A 12,013-nucleotide genomic window follows, 5' to 3' on the forward strand; every position below is an offset into this window, starting at 1 on the left:
ATGTGGTGTGTGTGTGTGTGTGTGTGTGTGTGTATGTGTGTATGTATGTATGTATCTATTATCTGCTAACATCTGAAAAGAACATTACTATGGTACAAAGGCTTCAGGCTAATGAGATATTTTATGTTCCCTGAAGTTTTGGGAGAAGCAACAGGACTAAAAATCAAACCCAGATGTCTTGTGCAACTAGGATTTAAATGAGGCAAGAGCTTAAAGGATTGAATAAAAAAGTTTATTTTATGTGGTATGAGAAGGAAGAGAAAGTAATATTTTTTAGGCATGTGTGATTTGTTATTATTTTGTTCCTATGCCATTAAAGGTCCTACAAATAATACTTATAATTTTTTTTTAAATTGATTCCATGGGTTTACAAATAATTTTAAACACATGTAATATAATATAAATAATTTATTTATGCTTTATAACATTGCTATTTATATAGCTGAAATGTATACTTGGTGTTTAAATATTTCAATAATATATATTATTTTTACTATTTAGTAACTATTTTACTATAAAGACAGCCAATGTAATAACTGAAAAGCAATAAACAAAGAGGATCCAGTGATGGAAGGGGCTATCTTGAACTGGCAAAGGAAAAAAAAGGCTTCTCCTCCATTAATTACTAATTTTTATACATTCTAAATATACTCAAATAGTTATGAATTTAAGATTTAAGCAGGCCTAAGATATTTAATTTTTAGAGTTGAAGCCTCACCAAAGACATCTGTTTTTAGAAACCTGATTTTCAACTGCAAAATATAGTGTCTTCAATTTACCCAATACAGAATGTACTTGCATTTATACTGTGGAAGTCTTTATTGCACTATATCAAACTAACATTTTAAATTAAGGTAATATGCTGAAAAAAAAAATAGGTACATGATTACTGGTAAAGGACATGTCTGTTAAATAGAAGTTAACTCTAAATAAGATATTCAAATCATGGATTGTAGAGGAAGTGCAACTATATGGTTTGTTAAAGTTAAATGTTTCTCATTTGCTGTGGGATTTGAAAATCTGACCGATCATGTTTATTTTCTTTGGGAGACTAAAGTGCCTTAAAGGTTTCTTTCACCCAGATTTCCTATCTGAGTGGAAGGTACAATACTGAGGAAAGAATAGTTTTTTGGAACTATTATTCCTTAGCAATATTTACATTTAGAATACTAAAAGCCAAGTCTTATCACTGAATGTGTGTGGGTAGAAAACTGATTTATTTTATATTAATAAATAATGGGTGTACATACAACACAGGATTGCCTCCAGAGTTGGACAGCAATTTCATGAGAGTTGTACAGCATAGCAGGTAAATGTCAAGTTACTTTAGTATAGCCAATTCAGGACACAATCTGAAACAGACTATGTTAATGATGTATAATTTCAATTCACTTAAATGAATTGCAAAAAAAAAAGAATTCCGATAACTCCATATAGTTAACAGAACAACAGTTTCACCTTCCTTTCAGTATTCAGAATATTTAATCTCCAGTTTTTTTGTTTTCCTTTTGATGCACAGAATATCCTTGAAGTCATAATAATAACAGTAATACCCTGTAACTGAATAAATCTTAATTTTATTTGTATTTTATAGATATCTCTCAAAAACAAAGAAAACAATAGGAAGAAAAAACACTGGAGAGTAGAATTGTAATTAGAAGAGATTGTTATAGTCCTAAGACGTACTTAAAAGTCCAAGAATTTTCATTATTCTGAATAACAAGTTCTATTAAAAAAAGAGAGAGAGAGACTTTTAACTTAGCTTTCCCTTCTTTACAATGGGAATAAAGCTAGATCTATAAACAAGCACAGAAGATAAAGATCTAGCTTCAAAGTTTTAAAGACTGAGTTTAGTAATATAATACATTCTGGTTCTGGGACCTTGGACAAGTATGTCGTTTGAGCTCTCAGAGCTCTAGAAACTCTTTAAATTGTAGAGAAGATTGTTGTTATTGTTGTTCAGTTGTTTCTTATCGTTCCTGATTTGATTTGGTATTTTCTTGGCAAAGATGCAGAAGTGATTTGCTATTTCCTTCTCCAGCTCATTTTACAGATGAGGAAACAGGCAAACAGGGTTAAGTGGGACTTGCCTAGGGTCACATACCTAGTAAGTGAGGCTAGATTTGAATTCAGAAAAATGAATCTTTCTGACTTCAGGCCTGGCAGTCTGTTGATTGTACCACCTAGATGGCTTTTATAGAAATGGTATCTTTCTATAAAGATATCTCTACATAGGTAGAGGAAGTTTTCTATACCAATGACAGCATAAATCCATTCCTTATCTCTACCCTTTCTCTCAAGTTCATCTGACAAGTATTTACTAACCATTTACTATATCAGACACTTTACTAAGGACTGAAGATACCATAGCAAAGGGAGGAGGTAGAGGAAGCAAAAACAGTTCCTACCCTCAAAAGACCTTATATTCTAATGGAGGAAACAATATGGAAATGATGAGGTACATATATGATATATACAGAGTAGAGAAAAGTCATTCTGAGAGGGGAAGGCATTAGTAACTAGGATATCAGAAAAAGGTTCTGGAGGTAGAGATAGAAGATGGAAATGACAGTCAAATATTCCAGGCAAAGGAGAGAAGCAATGAAGATGGGAATATTGGGTCCCAGTTGCAAGTGAACCCATGTATCTGTATAGTAGAATGTGTGGAATGGGACAAAGTATAAAAAGGAGAAGTCAAAAGGGTCCAGATTAGGAAAAACTTTGATTATCTCTAAACATTCATGTTAAATTACCTCAGAGTCAAGGATGTCTTTTCGCATTGGAACAAAGTCCAGGAATTCTCTCACAGCTCTTAAGTTGGGAATTTTTATACTGAATTTATTCTTTAACCTAGATATTTCATGGCACTCTCTTCCACAACCACAATGGCTATTACAGCTTCCTCCTTTATGTTACAAATATTTTATTGCTTCCCTGTTTTCTATTTTCCCCAAACATATTCCACTTACAACTCTTATGCCTATATAAAACAGTACCATTTTTGTGCAACCATATACAAATTATGAGGAAAATCTGAAGGAAGCCTAGGGCACAAGACTATGTCCTAATTAATTGCATCTCTGAGTTCTTCCAGTTTTTGCTCATCTTAAAGATGAGCATTATGGATTCATGATGACCTGCCACAGTCATTAGGTATTTAACATTTATTATTCAGTCTCTTGGTAGGAATATTTTTGACTGTATAATAAAACTATTAATTCAAAGGCCACTATGAATAAATAAAAAACTGAATTCTAGAAAATTTAAGAAAAAATTACTAAACTTTTATTGTTCAAGATACATATGTAATAATGCCAACTTACTATTAATCATAAATATTCTACCAATTCTACTTTAATGACCTTGCGATTCATTTGTAATTATTATTTTAGTTTTATGTAAAGACTTGAAAATTACTTCTTTAAAAAAGGCACATATTCCCCTATATGATCCAGTTTATGTCACTAATTTGCTAATAAACCTTTTCCCTCAGTATCACAGAAGTAGAATATTATACATATTAAATTAACAGAATCTGAATTAGCAAAGTTTTCAGTGTCTGAGAAAAAACAACAAGGAACAAAGAGCCCGTCACAAAAACAAACACAAAAGGGGATAAGGCGCCACTAATTATAGCACACTTCACCTGAAAAAATAAAACACATTTAGGCCTAGAGAGCCACTAACACTACTATAATGCAAAAAAACTCAGGCTTCTCTGATTCAGTATTTATGAAATGTCTCTCTTCATCAATTTTGTTCAGTATTTCTACAGATTGTTCTTGTTCAGTCATCCTGACTCTTTATGACCCCATTTGCCATTTCCTTCTCCAGCTTAATTTATGGATGAGGAAACTGAATTAAACTGAATTTAGTGATTTGCCCAGAGCCACACAGCTAGTAAATTGTCTGAACTTGCATTTGAACTCAGATCTTCCTAACTCTCTGCTAGGTACTGTATCTGCTTTGTTGCTACCCTATTCTACAGGTATTGAAATGCTTATTTTACATATATTTAGAAGAAAAGGGTTGCTAATTGTGGAAATAGAGGAAATTAACATTCTTCTGACATAAGGTTAAAAATTTTTCAATTTATCTACTGAATTAAGAGGGAACATTTTTAGATTAAAGAGGCAATTTTTAAAGGGATTACGCAGCTATATTATAAAGCTCTCTTTCACCTAAATTTGAAGTTCACCTATAGAGTCCCTTTATAAGCTTCCAAAACAACAGAGTTGAAGGAAAAAGGGCCTGTGGAAATTCTCAAAAGTTGTGTGTCCCAAAGGTCTCTTTTAGAGTCATTAAGAACTTTCTAAACATTTATGGAATAAGGGAGTCACCTTTCCCTTGTTCTGAGTGTTTTCCTTTTTATTGTAATTTCAATTGTTACTAGTACAAAAATATAAAGTGGGAAACCAGAAAAATTCTCAGTAAAATTCAGAAAAAGAAGATGAAAAAGTCCTATTCTTTATACAGAAGCAAAAAAGGCATTAACATAAATAAACAGATTTGAATGTCAATGTATGTGTTTACCCACAGAGAAAATGGGGTTTCCATATGTCAGGATCTATGGCATCTGTATACTTTTCTTCCCCATTTCATGTTCTATTCCCCTAGACCATGTTTTTTAATACTGAGTCAGGATTGTGGAGAGATGTTCCAGCTGCTCCATGGACACTGCCAGCTATAGAAAGACTGAAAAAGGCTCTTGGTATATGCTTTGATTGAGGGTTGGGATAGAAAGCTAGCATTTCTTGCTTCCACAATGGTAGCAGAGAAAGAATGCCTGCTATGTCAGAATTCTGCAAGGACTATACAAATGTTTCAACCAAAGTTAGTGTAGAAATAGGTTGAAATTTGGCAGAATGATCAGAGGATTAACATATATAATGGAAATAATTTAGGGAGGTGTAGGTTTTCAAATTTGTATTTTGGGGCTACAGTAGGGATTAAAAGGAAAATGAATTAATGAAGTCAACAAACATTTATTAAATGCCTATCGTGCTAGACACTACCAAAATGCTGGGAATTTAAAAAGAGATGAGAAACAGGAAAAAAACAATTCCAATCCTCAAGGAACTCACATTCTATTAGGGAAAACAGCATGCAAACATTAGACTACAAAAGAAATAAATTAATATTATAGAAACAAACAGGTTTTTCTTTAGGCACAAGTGGAATTAGAAAGAAGGTTACCTTTATTTGCATTTGTTTTGGGTTCCATCAACAACACTGTGCAGTTTTGTTTTGTTTTGTTATGTTTTTTCTAAGTGTTTTAAGTTTTTGTGAGTCGTCTTCTTAGTTTCTTGAACAAAGTGAATATGTTTTACACTTAGTTTGCAAATCCCCAATAAGCACATAGTAGGTGCTTAGGAAATACTTAATTGACTAAGAACCATTTAGATCCAGAAATATGAAATTCCGTAAGAAATCAGAGGCTACTTATTTTTGTATTGGGTGAGGGCTCACTTCTTTGAGTGGTCAATATTTCCTGCCTAATTCCATTGCATGTGGAAATTTGGTGAGCCTGCTTTCTTGCACATGTGCAACAGAGAGACCTTCTTTCCCTTTCTCCCACTTCACAGAGCAAACAGATAGGTTCAACTGTTTCTTCTCAGCTTACTATGTAAAAAAAATTCTTTTACTTGGCTTCTGAGTTAGAACTAAGTTTGCATATAAGTTGCATATAAGTTTCAGCAATTTACTCTTTTCCCCAGGCAGAAGAGCAACGAGGGATCCAACAAATATAATCAGTAGTAAAGTCTCTCATAGCTGCAACTGTCCTGAGGAGTGGTCTAGCTAAGTAAAGGAGCACTTTGTCTATTGGTTATGCCAAACGCGAAGAAAGAAAATGCAGATAAGAGAGAAAATATTCATGGGCTATGAAGTTTCACCTAACTTGTAGCTACCACTTTAAGGAGGAGTCTACTTTTTCCAGGAACTGAGTGTAATTCCTATTATGAGGAGGGAGGATTATTCTTTTTGGTACTTGCACCATCTTCTCAGTAAGAATCTCTTTAGAAAAGCTAATTAATATTAACTGGTTAATTTCATTCGGCCAATGATAACTGGTTAACTTATATTGGAGAAGGGGAAGGGAATGCATTTACTGAGGGCTTATTAGCAATAGTTTTAGAAGCTATAAACCTTTGGGATTAATTGAGGGGGAAGTAGGAACTGTCATTTGGAGACCTGCCCTGCCAAAACTGGAAGAGTGAGTTTTGGGGTCTTCAAACTTTTTAAATAGGGGGCCAGTTCACTGTCCCTCAGAGTGTTGGAGGGCCGGACTATAGTAAAAACAAAAACTTTGTTTTGTGGGCCTTTAAATAAAGAAACTTCATAGCCCTGGGTGAGGGAGATAATCGTCCTCAGCTGCTGCATCTGGCCCGAGGGCCGTAGTTTGAGGACCTCTAAATTTAGAGCCTGCACTCTATCAATATATGTCAAGCAGTTGGAGGACTCACTGGAAGGCCAGCAATCTAACTGTAGACCAACTGAGATAAAAATAGTCTTAATTAATTATATGGTTATAATTGACTTAAATGAGGAACTTAAATGTAAGTAACATGAAAATAAATGACAAATTGACAAATGACAAAAATTAGGTTAATGATGATTTTTAACAACATTCACCAGATCAAGGTTTAAACTGGCAGTACTTAGCTAACACTCAATTTTTCAAAATAGTGTCATGGAAGGAATAATCAAAAGGCACATGATTGGAAATCAGATATGGCTCAAATTATAATCTCAGGTTACCTTGAAATTTGGGTTTCATTAGATTCCTCATTTACAGAATCAGGGATATGGACTAGGAAGTTTCTAAGGTTCTTATGGCTCTAAATTATATGATTTTATAATGAAAAATTATGTAATTAAAAAAAGTAAGTTGCTTAGGAATCACCGTCAAGTAGTATGTAAAAGTACAGACGTAATTTTTTTATTTCCTAAAAATTCAGAATTTCTTTTACTGAATTATAATTACAAATTCATATTTCATAGAGGCCTTACCTGATTAGGTATTCTCAGTGGTGGTCTTGGACCTCCAGGGTATCGAGGTGACATGAAAGGCTATTAAAAAAAAAAAAAGCATATAACACTTCTGTGAAATTCAAAAATCTAAGGGTTATATCTTTTAAGATATTTACCATATTATTTTTATATGCTACCTTTTATAAAATAAAATCTCTTGGGGAAATTAGTATCATGTCACCTAGGAGATAGGCTTTAAGACTTTTCCTGAAGGCTGTGAACTCTGACTTTACCCTTAGTATTACATAGGAATTAAAATATGCTTTTTCATTAATGGAGAGACACAGAATGGAGGTGTGTGTGTGTGTGTGTGTGTGTGTGTGTGTGTGTGTGTAGGCTATTATCCATTACAAACAAGAAATTACAAAATAATAAGTAGTATATAGGATGCCACTAAATATATGATTACAAAGGAAATGAAATGGTCTCATAATGAGAATAAGGCATAATTGATATACAATCCATGTGCTCCATTTGGTATCCCAGACATGTTACAAAAACTTAAAGAAGGGACTAAGTATTTGTGTAGTCAACTTTTTATAGGAAAAGACTTTTAGGGTTGTGCAGGATGAGCAGGTGTAGATGGGTTGCAATCAGCCTCAATAGCAGAAATATACCTATCAATATAACATCTCTAAAAAGTGCTCTAAAAAACTCTTTAAGAATGTCTTACTATAGAGAAGCTGGGGACGTGCACTGATAGGAGTTTCCTCTTTTGGGAGATTCTTTTAACAATGACATCATAAACCAGGCCTTTCACTAGCGCCTCTGACTTAGCAACTTACACTGATCATAGAAATATTAATTTAAAGGACCCTTAAAAGTCATCTAGTCCAACATTCTCATTAAGGTCTAGGAAGTGAGTTGTCTAAATATCAAATGGTAGTAAGCGACAAAGATGGTGAGATTTTATATAATTACTAAGAAAACTGTCAAATTTCAATTTCACTTTTTGCTGTATAGGAATATGTATATGTATGTGTATATGTGTATGTATGAGCCTCTATCCCTTTTGATATTTTTTAAACATTTGTTTCTATAGCAAGACAGAATTATCAAATAATCCACCTTTATCCTGTATTATAGAGAATCTGACTAAACTACAAAAAGTTTTAAATTAAATGAACAATTTGGTCCTCTGCTCAAGATCCTGAATTGTTCTTAGCTAGTCATTGTATATGAGCAAAAATATTTCTTAGTCTTTCACAAATCCCTGCCTGATGATCTCAAGGTGGTGCACTGGTCTGGGTTTGGGAAAGCTAAGCTAGTGGAGAGGATGTTTTAACAAGTCCCTACCAAATTTAAAAGGCTTCACTGTATTAGCTGATTGTTGGTTGTCCTTTTTTCTCCAAGAGGACCATGACATCAGAGGGATGATGTCATGACTTATAAGTGAATTGAATTTATGTAAGGGAGGGCTGTGCAAAGTTACCATTGTCCTCCAGAGCCATATGGGTCCAATGGCAAGATACAAATCAGTACAACTGGAGATGACCCCCAGATGCAAACAAACATATACTATAGCTTACCTGAATGGCATACCATATGAGAAGCTAAATCATATGAGAAGAACTATAAATTTTGTAATAAGGGGTATTTCATTTAATCAGATATAGAATAACATTATCTTATTGAAATGAGAAGTGCTCTTAAGAATGTTCATCAAACTAATGACTAACTGTTACAAGAACAGCCAAGCTAAATTCAGAAGAACTGCAAAGCATAAAGGCAGGGTAATGATATTCCATAGAAACTAGTAAAACAACTTTTATTAGATTGTAGAAAAGTTGCAATCAGTCTCTGGGTGGGGAGCACCCATACCTACAAAATTACAGATCCTTGAAATATTTAATAATAAAGGAGTTACCCATAAAAAAATAAATTATGCAAAGCTCCTTTTTTCTTCCCAAAGTGGGAGAGAGTTACAGACAAATAGGAGTCATCCTTCCCCTTTAACTAATACCAAGTTCACTGAAAGGGTTCCCCAATGGAATAAAGTGTTCTCCCTTTTTCCGACCACCACCACTTTATACAATTCTTTTCCCACAATAATTATTATTCCACAATAATTAGCAACCATTTACTAACTGCAAGAGAACATTTCCTTTTCCCTAACCAAAGTATTGTTAGTTTTATCATGTATCCTATTTATGTATTCAAATCATGAAATCAAATCAATCAAATCATGAAAAAATTCTCTGTCCATATTAATTTTCCCCCAAGTCAACTTGCAATTTTTGTAAAGTTTACTAACATTCTTTAACTTTCACATTCATTTGCTCAGTGCAAGAAGCAATCATTTATGAAAATTTGTTCCTAAATATTTTATTCTGAGAGTCTATTCTTTTTTCTCCTATTCATTTATTTCACTTCAGTATAGTAAGATATTGGTCAAAAACAGCTCATCTTTTTTTTTAATCTGCAAAAATGTTTTATATCTTTTTGAAATGTTTTGAAATTATTAAGAATCAAATATTTGATTTAATGTTTGTGTAGCTGTATAATATCTCTCAAAAATGTTAATTCAAGCAATTTATTTGCTCAGATTGTAAATGAAAAAGCAGTTTATGAAACATGGAAAAATGGAAATGGACAACTAAATATTATTATACTAATTTAAGTATTTAAGGAATTGTGAAATACAAAAAAATTCATGGAAATTATATTGAATGTATTACACTAAGTGAAATGCTGAAAAGTTTAGAAGGTTCCTAGAACAAAACAAAATTTAAAAAAATATTTTCAATATTCCTCTCTATATTAGAAGAATGATTCAATGTTAATTTAATAAAACATTTTAAATGAGACATTTCTCATCTTAAACATGGCATTGTGGAGTACCATTTTTTAATGATATTTTCTGTGTCCCTCCAACCTAACCATGAGGTCCCATCATGAAATTGTTGGGTTAGGGAGGTAGGAACTTTGCATGTGGTGATGGTTGTGAACCAAACAGGGTCTCTAAGGAGTAACAAAATCAAGGAAAGGGTTAAAAAGAATTTCTTTCAGCTCTTTTTCTTATTTATTCTCTCCTTTCAGAAACTGCCATTATTTATGATAGATTGGGGAAAATTTGGAAAACTACTTACATTTTGGAAAAAAAAACTATTTTATGTACTTGTGGAATAAAATAGAAAATTGACAGTCATTCAGGTAATTCAAATCACATTTACTTGAAAATTAGGGTAAAAATAAAAAAAATTAATAGTGCTTAGAATATTATTATTATTCATACTTAAATAACCTGTATAATTGCTTCAAATATCCACTTCAGAGAGTCAAATAGTGATATTGGGGCACCTGAGTTATATTCTGCTCAAAATGTATTAAGTTCATAGACCCCAGGTCAATTGTTTGATACGTGTGTCTGATGTAACTTACCCAACCTATGCAGGTTGGCTTTGGGATAGGGAGTTTTCCTTAGTCCCTTACACTGATGGAATCACAGGGTTCAGTGACCGTCCAGTCCCCTCTCATCTCTCATGAAAAACCCCAACCAAGGGGCAGCTAGGTGGCACAGTAGATAGAGCACCAGCCCTGAAGTCAGGAGGACCTGAGTTCAAATCTGGTCTCAGACACTTAACACAGCCTAGCTGTGTGACCCTGGACAGGTCACTTAACCCCAACTGCCTCAGCAAAAAACAAAACAAAGCAAAAAAACAAAACAAAACAAAACAAAACAAAACAAAACAAAACAAAACAAAACAAACCTCATACCACTTTCCTAGCCTACATACACAGAGCATTAATGTCTAAAATGAAAAGCATCTTACTTGTAGTAAAAGCTACAAAGGAAATACTGATATTTGCTTTCAGATAATTCAAGGAACAAAAATAGACATGGAATTTTATATTGTGAAAATCTTTATTTAAACTATGAAGTCACATAAAGCTATACACTATGTTAGTTATTCTACATGTTCCAGTTATAACTAAAATTAGTTATCAAATGACAAATTTTATCAATATAACATCTACATTATTATTCTGGAAAGAAGTATTTTCTTTGTTAGGGGTCTTTGCCTATGGAATTTTTATTCACTACTGTTTCATCCCTGTTACAAAAATTATATGTTTTTAAAAAGTTTAATTTTTTAAAAATCAAAATCTTTGGTTGAAATAGTGGTGGTGGTAATAGTGATGAAACAGTGACTGAAAAGAAGTCTTGACCTCTCCAAATTCTCAATGCCTTGATAAGAATGTTGAACGAAGAGTCAGGATAGATATGTTTTAGGACCAATTCTACTACTGACTCCATTACTTTAAAAAAGTAACAAAAAAGAGAAAAGAAACAAAGTAACAATCCCTCTGGGCCTTTGTTCTTCATCTTTAATATGAGACTGGATCATAACAAAGGTCATTTAAAACTCTGAAAATTCTACAATTCTCCATAGCCAAAGATTCTCAGATATAGTGAAATCTTTGAGATTTCAATATAAATAATATATAGAACAAAGTCTCTTAAACTGTGGGGTCTTGACCCCATACAGGATTACATAATTGAATGTAAAAGTTGTGAAATTATGATTTATTATCAGTAAATGCTTGATTTGTATGCCTATTTTATATACCTATATACCCACGATCACATGAAAATTTCTTGAGCAAAAAGGGTTCAAAAATGGAAAAAGTTTTAGAAGCCTGATATAGATGATGCTTGATGAATATGATATGCTTGTATGTATTTTCTTCTTTTATGACATCAAAGAGAATTAATTATTAACTAAATATCCTAAGCAGAGGTTGGAGACCTTTGCTTATTCACTGTGAACCTAAATAAGAGTTAGAAAACTTTGGAAAATATAAATAACTTATGCTCAAGCTTAAGGACTATGAAGGAGCAATATGACTTTATTATTTTTTGAAGTTATATGGATAATGAATGAGAGAATTGTCACAGCCATCTTGTTTGGATAAGGCTAGCCTTGAAAACAATTATTAGAGGCTTAAGTAGTAGAGTATGAGGAGTGTTCCCATAAAT

The 12,013-nt window shown here is 32.9% G+C and overlaps 1 protein-coding gene across 6 annotated transcripts in view; it reads right to left on the reverse strand.

Moving 5' to 3' along the window:
• SSBP2 (single stranded DNA binding protein 2) overlaps positions 1-12,013 on the reverse strand; it is a 369,390-nt gene that overhangs the window by 64,860 nt on the left and 292,517 nt on the right. For 4 of the 6 annotated variants that reach the window (XM_051992898.1, XM_051992901.1, XM_051992867.1 and 1 more), the window contains one exon: positions 7,012-7,071. The exons of the other annotated variants lie outside the window; for them this stretch is intronic. In XM_051992898.1, coding sequence (XP_051848858.1) covers positions 7,012-7,071 — 60 coding nt within the window. The remainder of the gene's footprint in view (positions 1-7,011; positions 7,072-12,013) is intronic. 6 annotated transcript variants of the gene reach the window in all.

This window comes from Antechinus flavipes, chromosome 1, assembly GCF_016432865.1.
Source record: "Antechinus flavipes isolate AdamAnt ecotype Samford, QLD, Australia chromosome 1, AdamAnt_v2, whole genome shotgun sequence".
Classification (NCBI taxonomy): domain Eukaryota; kingdom Metazoa; phylum Chordata; class Mammalia; order Dasyuromorphia; family Dasyuridae; genus Antechinus; species Antechinus flavipes.